General features: G+C 42.5%; 1 protein-coding gene and 1 long non-coding RNA gene across 5 annotated transcripts in view; one reads left to right on the forward strand and one right to left on the reverse strand.

The window, feature by feature from the left end:
• The window catches only part of fam184ab (family with sequence similarity 184 member Ab), a 109,556-nt gene extending 104,844 nt beyond the window's left edge, over nucleotides 1-4,712 (reverse strand). For 2 of the 4 annotated variants that reach the window (XM_040160480.2, XM_040160479.2), the window contains exon 1: nucleotides 3,987-4,712. In XM_040160480.2, coding sequence (XP_040016414.1) covers nucleotides 3,987-4,148 — 162 coding nt within the window. In that variant the 5' untranslated portion in view covers nucleotides 4,149-4,712. The remainder of the gene's footprint in view (nucleotides 1-3,986) is intronic. The other 2 variants (XM_078093017.1, XM_078093018.1) reach the window with 2 other exon arrangements.
• LOC144389343 (uncharacterized) lies at nucleotides 4,124-10,797 on the forward strand. Its single transcript, XR_013453329.1, has 2 exons — nucleotides 4,124-4,601; nucleotides 9,601-10,797. It is a non-coding gene; the product is annotated as an uncharacterized LOC144389343 (long non-coding RNA).
• Nucleotides 10,798-18,389: the final 7,592 nt, after the last annotated feature.

The raw sequence follows: 18,389 nt of genomic DNA on the forward strand, positions 1-18,389 counted from the left end.
CAGAGTGACTCAATGAACCGACTGGTATGGACACACTTACATTTCTGGAAGGAAAGGCTTTTTCTAATGAACCAACCCCAAAAATACAAAATAGAATGCTATGGCATGCTCTGTATGTGTTTGTGTGTCAGGCCATTCAAGAATGACAGCAACTATATCACATTAATACAGGGTTAGAGGTATTCAGCTGTTAACACTTTGTTTTGAATACACATAGTCATCGGATCGTGGTTAAAAAAAGGGATTTTTCAAATGTATGTATCCAAAAACGATTTTGTACTACGGAATATGACTTGCAGACAGTGTAAACACGGGTAGCCACACACGAAGCGTACAGTATTTCACTATCTCTGTCTCGTCCAATCCCTTTGTCCAGGAATACACGCAGAGCTCAGAGGTCCATTTCAGACTCACTCTGACACTGAAGTCAGTCAGGCATCGCTGATGACATGCCTGCGCGCAGACACACACACACACCCAAGGCTAAGTGATACATTTGTTTAAAGGAATTCTCCTGACTTTGCAAAATGACACGCTGCCCGCTCCGTTTCCCAGCGCTCCCTCTGACAACCACCAGAAGCTTTGCTCGTGATTCACTGTGGACAAGCTACAAAGACTTATTCTTAAAAATCCTCCACCAACTCCTTGCATGCCATTGCCCTCACATAAGACTCGTTGCCATAGCAGCGTAAAAACCTACATTGCCTTCTTTTTGACGGAGGCACTACAATAAAAGGGCAAAATACATCAAAGGATATAACTTCTGAAATATGGCTTTATAGAAAAATTATGAAAGCAAAAATCCTTGCAGAGCACAAACCTCACAAAGCGAAGGAAAGCCGCTTTGTGGGATTAAAAATTACTGCAAGAGGTCTTAAATGACAGCGGCAGCACACAAGTCTTGCGTCACAAATCATGACATGTAATGCCACGGGAGAATAGCAATCAATGATTTACTGACGGGGCGAGCGGGTCGAGCCAACGTTTGAGTCCAAGCTGAGAAGACGAGCGAGGCAGCACCACTCCCTCAGTGCATTGCTACAGAGCAGATCACTGTCAGCAATCAGAATATCCAAAGACATGACGAGGAAATGGTGTATTGCTAATGTTACAGTGTTAATGTTGTGGCACCCTTTACCTCAGTGATACACAAATTACTTGATGCGTTCATAAACCTTGAACTGAATAGCTTATGTGTGTCCGCCAGGTTTCTGCCCACGTTCACAACATTAGCGAACACATTCATAGCGTAAACCCTCATATCGGTGTTCGCTAGATGTTGAGAGAAGATGGAATATCGCTACATATATATTTCAAGAGCATAGTCATAATGTTCCCAGAAAAAACGACATTCAAATCGTAACTGCGTTGAATATGAGAAAGGGAAGTGATCTTCATAAAAACACTCTGCATTAAAGTAGAGGCTGGTCAAAACACCAGATGAATACTTTCGATGCCCCGATGGCTCCCAAATAATACTAAGACAGAGCAAGCTATGTCAGCGAGCTGCTCAGAAAGGTCTCGATGTTGCTGTCCGCTTCTGAATCAAGCTTCCTTCCGCCACGGAAATCAGCGTTCAGCGGGAGCAGATGGCCGGTGCCATCGGCCCTGTCGGCCCCGTTGTGGCTTAATGGGACATACGGGCGCTGAAGGTACGAGGCTCAATGTGACGCGCCACGTGGAAACACAGCTCACTGCTGTTTCGGTTGGTTGGCTTTTACCTGAAAACATTCTGATGCCGCCATTAAATAATTAACTGTAGGAAATATCCAGTTTACCACAAGGTTTATTGCTATTTTCAGCAAAGCTGATAAAATGGGACTTTTCATCTGCTTAAATACTTATTTTCTCGCCATGCACGGCGCTGAAACGCTGCATCACGACGCATTCAACGTTAATATTTCATCATTCACGATGTCATGCTAGTATTCCTCGGCACAGTTTTACAAAACGCTGCCGCATGCTTTTGACTCAAAGAAATGACCTGATATGGGAAAAAGAGGAACGGCGCATTCATAATGGATGTTTAGCACAGCTGATGTTTTGTTTTGAGCATAATTTTCCCCCAAACAAGCTTGTTATTTTTGGTACACGTTTTTGTTGCTGTTTGACATTGCTCTGTACCATTTTGGTAACTTGCAGGTCAAACTATATCTACATATAAAATGCGGCTGGAACAAAAGTATCTTTATCCCAAAGGTAATTTCATTTAAAACGGCAAAGCATTACCTTGATCTTCATATTTTTCACTCTTCAAACAAATGTTTGAAGCTAGCGTTAACTAACTAATGCCTACTGGATTTCTGTTGGTCAGGCAGAACATTTTTTTGTTCAGCCAGCGCAAAAGTTATTTAATTGCTTATTAATTAGTTAAAAAGAGTTTTTAACTACTATTCTATTTTACCAACCTGACACTCTGAAACCTGAGAGCTTGTATTTTACAAATGCTTGTAAAACAAGTGACGGGAATTTGATTCCCGTCATTTTAAGTTACATGAACCCAATAGAAAAAACGTTTGTAGATCAACCACAGCTAAATAATGGGAGGGGCCCATGTGCACATCACTGCATAATAATCATCTGCTGGTAGAAATTGTTCCGTATGACGTACTGGTAAAAACAACATGTGTAATATCATTGTTATGGTGTCATCTAGGTGAAAAAGGCTTTTTTTTCATTTCAACGCGACTTTAAAGAGCTCGGCACCTCGTTGCCGAGTTATGATTCTCTCTTTGGCCTCCACGCAACTTGTCAGTCTTATAGCACCACAGCGAGGTGTCAAAGCCCTCAGTAGCAAAGAGGAGTCCCAACCGGGAGAACCAGTGTTAGGCCCCGGGAGACCTAGAGCGTCGCGATAATGACACACCGGAGCCACGGCCGTGCTTTACCTCCAGGTGAGTGTGGTGGAAAGGTGCTGCTCTATGTTAGAACTTTCTACACTGTCATTTTGGGCGGGCGAGACATCAAAGCAATGCTCCACGAGGGAAATTTTGAAATACCCCTGAAATCCTAACCGGTGTGGATTTATAACATCCTATAGTCAGCTGAGTGAAATAAAGTGTTTAACAAAGATAATCCCTGTAAATAAGCTGCTGAATATAATATGTGAACAGTGCACATTTTCTATAAAACTGCATGCAGTATGAATACATATTTAGGGGTAATGTACATCAAAAGGATCAGACATTCTTATCCAACACACATACAGCAAGGGAACTTCAATACAATATTCAAAATAAGCATACGAGGAGACAGCCAAAGGGGAAATGTATGTCACATCCCAGCCTGTGTCTCATTTCCACGCACTGCTTCTCCAGATCAATGTTAGGAGGGAAGACCCTTATAGCTGCAGATGTATTTTCAAAAGCTCCACCACGAACAACAGTAAACACGGGCGAGCAAAACACAATGCCGGTCACAGGTGATTGATGCCCGGTTGTCTGTGGCTAATGAGCCGGTGTGATGGATGCAGCATCTGATGCTCGTGCACCTCGTTGAGAGATCAGAGATTAGAGACCGTTTTAAGATTCTTCTTCTTGTAGTTGGATGCAATTTAAATCATGTATGACGATATTTAGCGACCTGCAGTAGCTCAGTTGGTGTGCTTTAAAATCGCATGCGTGTTCATTAAAAGCCACAAGTCCCCTCATACCCCCCCACACACACACACCCAAAGGTGTAAGTTATCAGTGTGAATCAATTGGAAAGGTGTCATCCACACAACTAGTGTGCAATGCGTGTTTTACGAACGCCAAAAGTAACACAACATTTTTGAAAATGTAGACATAGGTGAAAACATCGCTATGCCCGTTAGGAAGGTGAACCGCGAGGCAAATCACTACTAAATAGGTACAAATCTCAAACGGAGTCTGGCGCCCGCTTCTCACAGGAACGGCGGTCACGTCACCAGGGTCGAACCGGAGGGGTAACGTCGACACCCGGCGCGAGGAAGAGAGACGGACGGGCCTCGCGTTAACACCCCTTACCTTCGTCAGCTGGGCTATTTTCTTGCTCATCTTCAGGTGCAGGTCTTGGGTATATTCCATGGTGATGCCGGTCTGAAAGGACATGCTGGTTGCAGTAGATGTGCTAAATTTCCCCTGACCGGCAGGGCAGTAATACTGCTGCCAACTCGACCCAGACGCCATCTTCACGACGATGCTCCAGATGCTGAAGAGAGATACTGGCTGTATGACGGGGAGCGGGGGGGGGGGACCGGCGAGCGGTGGAGTGACCCGGGACAGTGGCAGATTTTTGGCCGCGACACAACAGAATTAATTAAGCATTTAAAGCCTTTTTAGCCCTAGGACTGATAGACAAATTGTCTTCATTTTTTTACTCGGTTCCGGATACCTGTTCACCGAGGGGTGGATTTAGGGATTTTTAAGCTCCAGATGCCTCTGCTTCAACCATCTTGTCCTTTGAAATGCTGTATTCGGCACTCCGAGTTGCGGGTCTGGTCGGCTGACTGGTGCTGCGGGGCGGCTTTCGGGCTCCCGGCCGGTCACCTTGATGCCGAAATGTCTCAACGGGAGCCGCTAAGAGTGTTTCTTCCTCGGTGCATTCCGACTACATTGACGGAGAGTGTGTAGAGATTGAAGGTACGTGTGTCCGTGTGTGTGTCCGGGTGTGTGTAGGACAGGCTCAGCGGTTGGTTGCTGCTCCTCTGTTGCCATGGATCACCTCAACAGTGTGTGCTGCATTCGTGTAGGGTGGGAACAGCGCTGCCTTCAGGGGACGTCGGAAAACTCGCAATACAAAAATAGGACGCACGACCACGCATGAGAGCCCCGGCAGACAATGCCGTGATTTAAATTACAATCTTTGGATACATTTAACCTGTGAAAGTAGTTCCACATGGTTCGTCAAAGTATAACGCATCCTGAAGGCTGAGAAAATAAAAAACATCTGTTAAATAAAGTAAATTTAAGTCAATCAGCTGAACTCAACTAGCCTAAATAGCTGAACTTCTAACAGGCATTTATTGGTCGGTTCTCATTTAGCTCTAGTTCCATCACATTAATCATCCATCTTGTGTTGTGACAACAATACACTTAGTGGGGTAGGATAATGCATTAAGTGTTGCTCTACAGCAACATAAACTGTATATATTCTAAGTCAATGTAAATATGTTGATGATTCACTGAATAATTCACAATGTAAAAAATAGATAAAACCATTATCCAACACTTAGGATAACCTATTGGGAAAATGTTGTGCTCCCTTTTAGAATCAAGGCAATATTTAAGTATTTATATGACTGAGCCACAGGGCTCAAAGATGCATTTTCTCCTATCCTCCAGTAAAAAAGAAACCAGAGGAAGTTTGATTTTATCAATAGAAAAATTACCAGTATTCACATTTGGGCTTCACATTAAGAAGACTACATGAAAACATATACTTTGTCTCATGAATTGGAATCTACTATAGACTGTTTCAGTGAGGAAAAAGAAGGGTTCAATAGGTCATTAAGTCACTTAACTCACGTTGGTGCTAGGCCTGTAAGAATCAATGAATTTCATTGTAATAGTTATGAATAAACAAAAAAATCCTTTAATAATATTTAATAACAGTCAGAAGGGCTAATGTTTTAATCATGGAATACTGTCAATTCATAGTCCAAATGTCCCAAACCATTTGCATCCACCCAACTCAAGATGACAGCTGCAAGTTTTGCTAAAAGCATGTGGTGTGTTGTGTGGCATGTTGGTTACACAAAGACCAATGCCAGGTAGTGAACGATGACTCTTAAAGTGCTCTACATTTTTTGTATCCTCGACCTCGACACCAGTGTCCTTTTGGCTCTTGCATAAATTCATCTACTTAGCAATGTTTTCATATTTAAAGTATGTGTAAAATACTAAACTGTTCTTTAGGTACCTTTCATGTTGTATATGAAAGATAATATACAGGCTTACAGTCTGGTGCTGGTGTTTTCATGAAGATTAAAACCTCGCCCATCATCTGCTGCTCAAATAAATGTTAACGTTCACTGTGCCGCTTCCTGTTTGGAGATCATAAAACATGAAAGCCAATGGTTTTTCGTGGAACATGAACGCACCACGTTGAATCTTTGTGACTTCACTTTTTTCATCAAAGCTTCACTGAAGTAAAATAAAAAATGTAAACTGACTGGAATGACAGCTGCAGGCAGTACAACACATAGTCATTACCACAAGGATGACGCAAATAGTTTTGTTCATATGGTTTCTATTTATGCTTCCACGGGATTTTTGTAGCACTGCGTGTTCGCTGCATGCGTGTCTGTGTACAGAGTTGATGTGTTAGAATTTCCCCAATGAAGGTCTCTAAATTCACAAGTGTTGGCATTGATATTTTAGGATTGAGTCATAATATAGAAATACATCACAGACAATCTGTCAATGTCATCATGATCAGATTAAAAATGTAAATGTTTGTGTCAAAAGACGCGCAAAAGCTGATAAAACACGCTGCCTTCTATGTCGCCAGACAGATTAATTTAATTGTCGCAAATCAAAATATCAACACATGTATAGTATTCCATCTATTAGGTTTTAGCATTCTAGTTTTATAGGGTAAAGTTGTAAAGAATGACTCAAAGAATGTGTTGCTCTAATGCAAGCTGTAAATGTTAGCATGTGTGGCTAACCAATAAACTCCGACTGGCCATTGATAACTCAATCCTGCAGTCACAGTGACTTTCCTTAAGCAAATGACAGGAGATTGTATGATTCTTTCCGTTTTGTCTTTATTTTACGCAGCAACGCGTTAAGTAAATATACAAATTATACATTCTGTCACATGGTAGAACAACTATGTGCTCTTGCTCCTTTATGCAGCTCTTCTGTGTTGCACCTGCTGCAATCATCAACTCAACAAATCAAGACAAAAAGTAGCGTAAATTCCAAAATAATGTTACATATTGTTGTATTCAAAAATGAAGAAACGCCGGACGGACAGAGGTCATCGCAGATCAAAAGGTTAAATGTGGTCTTCTGGTGAGTTCAATGTAACTCGGATTTCGAATGGCCCTTAGTCAATATCAGTTGTTGTGCAGGTATTACATGCATGCATTCCAGTTGATTACATTACATCAAATACAATCATAACTGTACATTGGTATTATTCTATTACATTTGCAGAATTACAGTGGTTTTACAATATTGTCATTACTTTATAGATTACACAGTTTCAGAATCATGGCTGTATTCTGGTGTACACTATATGCATTTTTATTCATTTTATGAACCGGGTTGTCAGTTTATTTCTAATATCCTACAATATCTTTACTTCCTGACAATGAGCATTAATCAAAATTCCAATTAACTAATGTATTCACTTCTGGATCTTACAACTAGATTTTGACAGGTTTAATCTTTAAACACAATGTCAACTATTCAGCTCTCAAGAGCAGGAAAGTCAGCCTGACACAGCGTTTTCTGCAGATTCTGGGAGCTGACATTGACTTAATTAACTAGAAAAAAAGTAGCACTAGCTAAAAAGGCCAAAGCAAAAAAAATGTTTTTCAAAGATTCTCAATGTGAGGAGGACAAGTACTTTCACATGAACATGCTCTATACTCACTTTTAATAATCATTGTTCACTGAAGCTTGAAGTGAATGGGTAAATTCCTTTTTTGCCTTGTATTTGTCTCGTTGTGGGTCAATAAGTCCTTAAACCATCAAGGCCAGTGAAAACTCATTGTCTCTGCTACACAACCATAAACACAAATGCATACACGGATAGTTTGATGTGTCTAGTTATTGGAGAAAGCAATGGTGAGTATTCACAGAGTTTAATATGTTTAAACAGGAAGGAGCCTCGATGTCCATCAATAAAGGGATTTAGCTCCCAGGTACTCAGATGTATTAAGGTATACAAAGTTACAGACGCAGGCTCGGTGTTTGGTTTATATGTATCTACCCACCGCAGGGGCAGGGGGCATCAATAAGCTCTGACAAATCCCCCATATCTACAATAATTTAACATCGAAACTTACAACGCTTCAGCCTATGAACCGTATGAGACATTCAGGGACAAAGTGAAGCAATGGTGGATAACTGACAGGATCTTGCAGCCGAGGTCTGCATCGTCTCTATGAATTAGACGAGAATAATGTCACTTAATATTTTTTGCACATAGGCCTGCACGTTCATGTAGATGCATCCATGTGTGGCCTCTCGCCTTCCACTCTCCAAAACACAGGGCCCCCTCCAAATCCAGGCTGTAGTTCGAAAACTGTCCCTGGCTATTTCTTGTTAGTGTGTCAACCATACTTGTCCAACTTTTGGCAAGAAATCATTCTACCCCAGAATGTCCCACAGATACGGCCTCCAAGGAAGCTAAATTGGCTTTATTTTTGTTTTTTACTTTGTGGTAGCCATCAGAGTCCAGTCAATTGATGAAAGCTTGGCTTTGCTCTGGCAACAAGAGACCACATGGGACCTGGGTCTGGCTCACACTGTATATGGCTGACAGATTTGGTTCGATTTCAGGGGGATCGAGACTTTGTAAAACCCGGCTGCGGGTAGCTGAGCATGTGCCAGCCTTTAGCCAGTGTCACTGCCAGTAGATAGCGCCAAATCTTATGCATCATTAGATGAAAGAGGCAGGCCCATTGTATTTTGGTATTTTGAATACCTCTATTACCTAAAAATTGGAATTGGCCACCCATGCCTAATTATTAGGAGATATGATTGCACGTCACACATTTCCATTCCAAATAACACTCCAACAACATATGTTATCAATATTGATCAATAGACTGGGGTTATTACAGTAGGAAGAACCATTATTTAGTGAGCTCAGGCCTCTTTACTTTGGTATCATGGCTATGTCGTTGAGGTGGAGTGCCAAGGGACTTTTGTTCCTCTCCTCATATCAGTAAATCAATGAAACTTAAGTAGCCCCACAGGGAGCAGTAGCCAAGGCTCTCTTCCTCTGCTTTTCAAATGAATGTGGTCATCTCGCAGAGACAGGAACAGAATACAAGACCTAAGTCCTTTTGTTTATTAAATGACAGAAAATCATATTACAGCAACGGACCATGTACATGTAGTCTATCACGGATAATTACTAAGTAAACATCTCATTATAAGGTGACTTCACTAGTTCTTTACCTTGTAAGTACAAATGTTCTACTGTTTGCACATCCAGTCAGTTTGCTGTTTGACAAAGGCCTTTATAACAAGGTGTCCCCACTTGAGAATATGAGTTGTTCCAATAGGGATAAAATACCTCACTGACTCCTTAATGCATGAAAGTAAGGCTTGGATTCAACTTTCTTTCCTTTTAAATTAAGAGATTTTCACCAAAAGTCCAGATCTTTGTCATTGTCAACTAATGCATTTAATTTGTCATAGAGAGAAATTTACAAATTCTTGCACTTGAAATATAATTTGTGGCTCAAATGAAATGAAAATGTTACCCCAGTTTGGTGAATGTGTGTATATGAAGTGTTTCAAGAGAGCCTGGGTAACCAGCATCACTGTTGTAAAATAACCCGCGTATGTGCACATCATGTGATGTGACATGTGATTCAGGATCCTACACAGTTCCTGGAGGTGAAAAATGTAATGAATCACTTAAAACTTCATGCTCTGCTTACAACTCTGTCAGTCTGGCAGGCCTGCTCCAGCGGGCTGAGACATCCGAGGATGCTCAAGAGCAAGCGGTGCACCTGAGGGTTATGTCCAGCAGGCCTTTGCACCAGCAGAAGATGCTCCACATGAGATGGCTCCACAGCCCGTCTTCTCTACCTGCTACAAGCTGCTACACCTTCAGACGCCACACAGCAGGTCACTGTACCTGCTACAAGCTGCTACACCGCCAGCTACACAGCAAGCCGACTGTGAGGCCATCCAACTGAAAGGAGGGTCCTCCGTCGGTTACTCCCCATTGAGGCAGTTATTGATTGGAGCTGCAGCTGTCCGGAGTGACACAGCTCAACGTCGTAGAGTTTCACACCAGGGAGAAGACGGTTAACCAATTTCACTCAAGAGCATTTTATGTCACATGTTACATGATACATGTTTGATTTTTGGTTCTCCATCTATTTGAAAATACATATTTTATATGAAATACATGAACTATCGCTGTGATCACAAACCCAACGTCACTTCACGAGACGCTTCAGAGGAAAGGACCTCTTATTCCCTTGAAAACATATTTCCTCCTTTCTTCTCCTCCATGCAACCGACAAAATGTTCCACCAGCCACCACAGATTCAGTTAAAAGTTTAAAATTAATTTTTGAAACTGTTCTGGGCCCTGTGCCTCGTAAGTGGCACACTGAGTTAGCCGGATCATTTTCAAAATGAGATGACGTACATCAGGCTTTTCGGCAGGTTTTGCTAAATCACCAAATCAAAAAACTTGAACCTGCTCCGGCGCAGGTTCATTTGAGCTGCTGGATTAGTTCATCACTCTCCGGAAAAACGGGCAGCTCTCTTCCTCATTGATAAAAGAGCGATATCAGTTAGATGAACCTTTTATAGGAAGAGAGTTCTCCGATATCACAAAGATGCTGGAGACAGGAATCATTTAATTACAAGAAGATTTTCCCGAGCCGAAACGTTACGTGATGAACACCACACGCTGCAGCCGAGCGTCCACTGTCCCACGGACTGTCTCCCACTGTCTCTCATACTGTCTCACACACTGTCTGACACACTGTCTCATACTCTGTCTCTCATACTGTCTTGTCTGTACACTGTTGCGATGCAGAGAACATCTGGAAAGCTGCTGCATGTCGTGCTCTTTGTAAAGTTCTGTTGGTTTATTTGTCCCTTAATAAACTTCTGAATGTTCCACATTTCACTGCTTCAATTGATCAAATATCTGATTATGAACAATGGATATATACTGATTCTCCCATACACATTCACACACATAATAAAACTCCTAGTTGTATATGGTCATCTACATACATATGATGCATAAGCTGATACAATACGAAAACCGGAGCCGTGTTTTTCATCCCCTCTAAAAGCACTTTTCTCATTCGGCGCCACTGAAACAAATAGGAATCGTTCCTGTTAGCCGTAAAAACAAGAGCAGGTTTCTATCAACCGAAAGAAGTCCTGGAAAATAGTTTAGATAATAGCACTAATAGACAACAATCATAATTATATAACATAGAATGGGGTCGCTCCCCAGCAAAAAAATGGAAAGTTGCTAAGGATTTTTTTTTTTTTGATGAGAGACGGTGAGAAATAAACAACAAGAGATGTGATGATTTGTGATTAATTCTCCTGATTTGGTTTTTCATTTCAAGATGTGATATACGGGAGACAAAGCCTCCTCTGCCTATTTTTCCTCTAGCTCTCTCTCCGACCTTCATCCACTCGTCACGTCCTCCTCCACCTCCTCAGTCCCCATCACAAACCACAGCCCTGGTCCCACAGCACCCGAGCCCAGACCTTGTGTCTGCATTGAACAAAGCTATGAGCCAGAACTTCAGCATCCAGCTGCAGGCCAGCTCCCACCAGATCGGACCGAGGGACTGGTAAGCAACAGTCCATTATTCTGGGGAGCCTCTGGACTCAAATCTCCAAACTAATGTGTTCATACCAGCAGCAAGAGTGCTGCAGAGCAGAGGAAAGACAAAGAGAAAGAAAATACTTAATATGATGATGATGATGAAGTATCTAAAACCTGTTTGTTCTTATGTGTATTCCTGAGACAAATAGAGACACGGAGGCCCGTGGACTAGAGGCTGTGGGGGGGACAAAATGAGTGGAGAAGGGAGGAGGCCTTCAAAAGACAGGATGGTGTTTGGATGGAGGAGAGAGAGGGGAGGACAAACGGAGGTGGTGGATCCCTTTTCAACGGACAACAGGTCATATGCAAACAAACACAAACACACAGCCATAGGCTGATGGGAACAGGAGACCATTAAAAAGAAATAAATTCATTTTAACGGTAAACGATGTGAGAGGGCATCTCTTAGCGATTCCGGAAGCACGCAAATGTGTTATTTTAACCTTAAGATGAACAAATCTGAAAATAAGTTGATTAATGTCTTTTAATAATAATAATTTTATTAATTTAATAATTAATTGATAAAATGTTACTATTAGGGTGAGACTACAAACGAACACCAGCACACAGAATATCTGTTGGTGCAATTAATGATCATAGATCCAAAAACAGGTTTACAAAGAGACAACAATTGGTATTATCAAAGAATTGTTTAGTTAACCTGTTTCAAAATGAATGAGAACTTATTGGAATGAAGCACGAGTGACTCATGTGAAAGAGTTTAACTCAACAAGCTGTTACTACAATTTTGGTTTAACTAAAAGAGGTAATTAATTAGTTGCACATGAACTGAAGGAAATTTATGATGTAACTACTCAATCTGTCTAAGAGAATAAGAATTGGTGACATGCACTGAAATGTTTCTACTGAGAGACTCAAGGTCAGAGATAAGAAATGCACAGGCAATCTTTAAAACAAAGACGAGCGAAGACTAAATAAATCCTTGTTGAAACAACGAAGGGTTTTGAGACGTGTCACTGGCAGATGTGGAGGGTTGCTGTATAAATGCAGGGGGAAATGGTGGGGGCCCACAAGGCAGCCCAAAAGGTTAGTTCTCCTTTTTTTTTTAAAGTAACTTAAGCAAATTGAAGAACACACACAGTGTTAAATGAAATGAATCCTGAGTGCAAATATTTATCTGGAATATAATTGGATTGGATTATGCACACAGCGACGTGCCATTGGGCTGGCGGTGCTCTTTCAAGATAGACAGATAGATCGATTTGTTTGTGTTGCGATAAATGTTGATTATCGAACTTCGTATTAGCATTTTAATACCTTTCCGGTTTCCTTTAAATCATGCAGGGATGTTTGCTGAAACTGATTGGATAGCCATACCTACAGTATGTATGTCAAAAAACACTCATAGACCTTTACTAAACTGGGTTCTAGCGATCAGCTCTATAAATCGCAACATGACAGAGCAAAGCAAGGCCACTCAGGATTTATGTGATTGCAGAGTGTTTTAAGTGAAGCATTAAAATAGGTTTGAGCTGCGGGAATACGGATTGCATCTGGTGCAACGAAATGATGGACTTCTTTTTGTTGTTTTCCATCAGATACTGGAGATTGATTCGGTTACCGCAAACACACACTCGTTAGTCATCCATCCGTGTTTCTATTTTTAGCAGAAACAAAATTGAGGCACACATTCCACTTTTACTTCTCCATGCTTAATAATTGGAATATTTTGAAGTTTTGAGCGATGTCTTGCAGGGGGAATACAGACTACCACAATCCAATTAGGTGTGGCCGGCGGCTCACCCGAACAAAGTTTACAACCTAATAACTACAACAATCTCATGTCTCTTTGTTCGCTGAAAGACTCGGAGTACAGCGTTAACACCGAAGGGAAAACGATCAGGCTGAAACCTAATTTCAAAACTTTGCCGAGGGTTATTGAGGACGCTTTACAGAGATAACACAATATCAGACTCAAAACAAAATCAGTCGGCAGCAGCAGCAGTTCCAGTAAAACAAAATGTCATACATCACAAACTGACCTGGTACACATTTCTTATCTTAGCAACTTAGCAACTCTTTTTTTTTCTCACAAAATATTTGTCATAGGATGATGCTTTCAAAGCCCTCTAGCTTTTGAGTCTAGCTCTCAGCAGTTATGTTTAGGGGCTTGTGATGCTCTAAATCATCATTAAAAGGGTTTTCCCACCCTGACAAAGGTAACCGTGTTTAAAATATATAATAATACACTGGACGGTTATTGGGCGTAACAGACTGATTAGGTAAGTCAGGAGCAGGTGATCTGTTGGGTGGGGCTGGGCAGGTGAGTCCGGGAGTGACTGCAAATGACACGACAATGAAGATGAAATCTTCACAATTTTCCAATCAAAGACACAAGACCTTTGCCACGACGTTTGTTGAGAGCAATAGTTGCATGTATCCTAGCAATCACAGGGTTTAACTTATGGCACGGTTGAGAGGTGGTTGGCTGTATTTGATTCCACCCTGCGGCCTTCCTGTGTGTGGTCTGCATGAACTCCAGCTTCCTCCTACAGTCCGAAGACATGCTCTGGGGGTTCGCAGGTGTGTGCATGTGTGGGTGTGACATCTCCGTGATTGATTGGTGACCAATCCAGCATGTACCCCATATGATGCTCGGATTGAACCGCAACCCTCTAATGGGACGAGTGGAGTAGATGACTGTTTGCATTTAATCAGTTCAATAATTACATGGGTCCAATGACTGTAATTACATTTAATGAAGTGCAATAATACAATTTGTTATACATTCAATGCAATAGCTCAACTCAATCCAGGGTAAACGGCACCATATCCACTCATTTGCACTATTTCTAAGTGTTTTTCTTTGTGGTGTTTCCGCTGCGCCTTTAAACAAAACACTGATGAGGAGTAGCGGTAAGCGGCCCTACATGTATTCCCTACAAGGACCACGAAGGCGTTTTAAATCAAAATGCCGAGCCATGTGTCATGGATTAGAGATAACTGAAACACAAATCGTTTTCACTAATAGCCGTGGGAGAAGTGGGACCTTTGTGAGCCACCGGCTCCACTCTTCACCTTTCATTCTTCATCTCTTCAGACGCGTCTCACTGCACTGACACGTCCTTTCACAACACGCAATGCCAAACAAGCATGCGTGTGTGTGAACGGCCTGTTCATGGATTCAGAACGTGTGCACTTGTGTGTGTGCGCCGTCACCCCTCTGTTGCCCTGCCAGCTTACAGAGAACGCTTCAGATGAATCCACACCCAGCCTCCCTTTTTACCTCTTCATCCCCACTGTTGGCAAAGTGCAGAAGACTTTCTGGTTCATCCATTATTCACCTAGAAGTGTTGCCAGCTCTAAATAAACATACAATTAAAGGGCAGTGGCAAACCTCAAGTCATGCTAGTTGCTATCTTCAACTGGGTTGGTTGTTAATTATGTCGGGCACAGATGGAGCTCATTTAGGACTTCTTTCTCCTATATTTTGTAGCAAAAAGTATTTTAACTGTAATGCATTCTTGTGTGCGCTGTTTTGTGCCCATATGGATGATGGGAAATGGGCGCTTGACAAAAACAAAAATCAGTGCAGAAAATGTCTGCAATACTAATCTTTCAGACTTTGGAAGGAGAAATGCTTGAGGCTGAGCAAAGACCGAGAAAAGCCAGCATAAGAAGAATAAATTACGCAAAACTGTGTGAACCTCATCTGTTGGACTCTGAAATACACAATGGCTTCACTTAACTGGGACAAGGCACCGCAGAGATAATATTTGATTGAGACTGCGAACAGCCAGGCGACGGTACGGTACATTTGAAAAATGGCTCTTGTATTATTGAGGAACTTGCATGAAGTACTTGGGACTGCCGGGATATGAGGAGAGGAGATGCGAAGGATTAAAGATTTCTCACATCTGCGGACATGGTTGACAAAGAATACATGTAGCGAGATGGGGGTCCAATGGATTCAGCAAATTATGAAGTGAATTAATGAATATGAAAAACCTTTAAGAAGAAACATGCTGACTTTTTTGCAGGAAAAGCTGCAGCGGGGAAAACACATTTTCATGCAGTGACACAAAAACACTGAATTCAAGTTTGAGGACTAACCGTGAACTTGGATGAAGTGATCTAGTGATGGACCAACATCTAACAAATTAATCTGCACATTGCATACTTTCAACTTGTCAAGGATGCGGGGAGGAGGCAGGACTCAAACGCGGACTTTAGAGAAAATAAGACTTTAATAGTCAAAAACAAAAGGGCAACAGGCAAAAACGCACACAAACCAGGGGAAAAACGGCAGACAGGAACTACGAACATACACTAGGGAGGTGCAGGTGAAACGGGAGATCGCTGCGGCGGCGCAGGTGAAACGGGAGGTCGCTGCGGCGGCCCAGCGGAAACGGGAGGTCGCTGCGGCGGCCCAGCGGAAACGGGAGGTCGCTGCGGCGGCCCAGCGGAAACGGGAGGTCGCTGCGGCGGCCCAGCGGAAACGGGAGGTCGCTGCGGCGGCCCAGCGGAAACGGGAGGTCGCTGCGGCGGCCCAGCGGAAACGGGAGGTCGCTGCGGCGGCCCAGCGGAAACGGGAGGTTGCTGCGGCGGCCCAGCGGAAACGGGAGGTCGCTGCGGCGGCCCAGCGGAAACGGGAGGTCGGTGCTTCCTCTTGCCAGGGATCCTCCTGGGGTTGAGGAGGCCCCGGAGCTCGAGGCAGGCGAGCTGGGACCGAAAACAAAGTTGGTCTTTCGCTGCCAGAAGGGACTTCTTACGTCCAAGTACTCAGGTCCGTAATTTGGCAGCGGGTCTGCTGAGCCCTTCTTTGGTCGCGTCATTCTGTCAGGGATGCGGGGAGGAGGGAGGACTCAAACTTTAGAAAATTAAAGACTTTAATAGTCAAAAAGGCAAAAGCAAAAGGAAAAACCGCAGACCAACCAGGGGAAAAACAGCAGACAGGAACTACGACCATCCACGACGAGAGACAATGACGCGACAAGTGACACAAGAGACACACTGCTTAAATACACTAGGGAGGTGCAGGTGATTGGACACAGGTGGAAACGATCAGACAATCACAGACGATGACAGGACAAGGCAGGAAGTGAAGTTACCCAGGGAGACAAGAAGCAGAAAACTACAAAATAAGACAGGAAATAAAACCACACCGTGACTCAAATATATCTACTACAAAGCGAGCCCCTTTGATATATTTCTGCAGACATGCAGTTATCTTGAGGAGAAGTACGCCTCTGAAAAGCACGGTAAACATGCCGAGAGAACTCATGGATGAAGAGAAGCTTCCAACATGCACAGGCTTCACCTTGAGAAGGAGCAGTAGCCTGAGATGTTTCTCGCATTTATCTTACTAAACTGACCATGCACTAGAAAATGAAATTTCCCTTTTTTTATAGACTGAACTGGTTGGTGAGTAGGAACCAACCGTTTTTTAAAACTTGTTAGTATTGAATGTAAAGGACCACTAAGGGAATTTGATAGCAGGAATGAAATATAATATTTATGCCTCTGTCATGCCTCTTTTTTTACTTGGTAGGTGCCAAAAATACTTTGCAAAAAGCCACACGGGTGTGTCCTTTGCTTGCTCCTCCCGTCTCAAGGTGTCTTGTAGGAATTGGGACGTCCTTGTGTTAAAGTCCTTTTTTGGGGTCCATGGCGGAGGATCGAGGAGAAGAGGAGGCACAAATAGAAAAATGAAAGCGGCCCTATTATTCCGTTAGATGGTACATACAGATGGGCGGCATAGTGGTGTGGTGGTTAGCACTGTTGGCTCACAGCAAGAAGGTCCTGGGTTTGACTCCACCCAGTGGCCTTTCTGTGTGGAGTCTGCACGTTCTCCCCGTGTCTGCATGGATTCTCTCCGGGTACTCCGGATTCCTCCCACAGTCCAAAGACATGCTGTGGGGATCATGTTGATTGGTGACTCTAAATTGCCCGTAGGTGTGTGAGTGTGAATGGTTGTATGTCTCTGTGATTGGCTGACCACCAGTCCAGGGTGTACCTTGTCTATCCCCTGAAGTTGGCTGGGATAGACTCCAGCCCCCCCTGTGTGCAGGATAAGTGGTTTGCAGATGGATGGATGGTGCATAAAGACACTCTCCTGTGAAGCTGTAGGCCAGCAGCTGATTAGCATAGATACTGGGAACACACCCATGACTCTTACAGTATGTACATATTTATTTAAAAAATATATAATTCCGTCAAGCTACTGAATTTTCTAAAATATTCATGCAATTAACTGTGAGTCATGCTACTGCTGTGGAAGTACATGCATTTTAATTTACTGATGCACTCATACCGAAATATATACATAACCAGACATCATAATGTCCTTGTGCCCCTACTAGTGCAGGACAGTAGAGACAATAATGACAGTTATGTAAGGAATAAGCTCTGAAATGGATCATAATCTGGGAAAAGATGGAGTCATACGTAACACATAATAGTAAGACTAATGAGGAATTTAAAAGCCAAGACCACTGCGGATTATTTGAGGGTGTGAAATCACTCATTTTTTTTGCACAGCATTTAAAAGCACTCAATTACAAATATGGCAAATTTCAATATGTTTTAGCTGTGGGTTAAATATAAGCTGTATAGCTGAAGAAAACTCCTTTATGCTCTTTCATTTCCCCCTTTCCTCTTTGTACATATCTGCAACCCGAACGGTGACTATACTGACTCCCTCTCTGATCCTTTGCTTTAATTATTCAGAGATCATAATGGTGTTTTTGGATAGTTTCTCCACACATCTGCTGTTGGCTAGAACTGAAGTTTGTTGAACTGTGTGTTCTGGTGCTTTGGAAACTTTGTTTTCTCGTTAACATTTCCACACAACTGGTCTTTGCGTGATCAAGTATTGATTCAGATATTTTTTTGATTTAGAAATGT

This window comes from Gasterosteus aculeatus, chromosome 18 (assembly GCF_964276395.1).
Source record: "Gasterosteus aculeatus chromosome 18, fGasAcu3.hap1.1, whole genome shotgun sequence".
NCBI lineage: Eukaryota > Metazoa > Chordata > Actinopteri > Perciformes > Gasterosteidae > Gasterosteus > Gasterosteus aculeatus.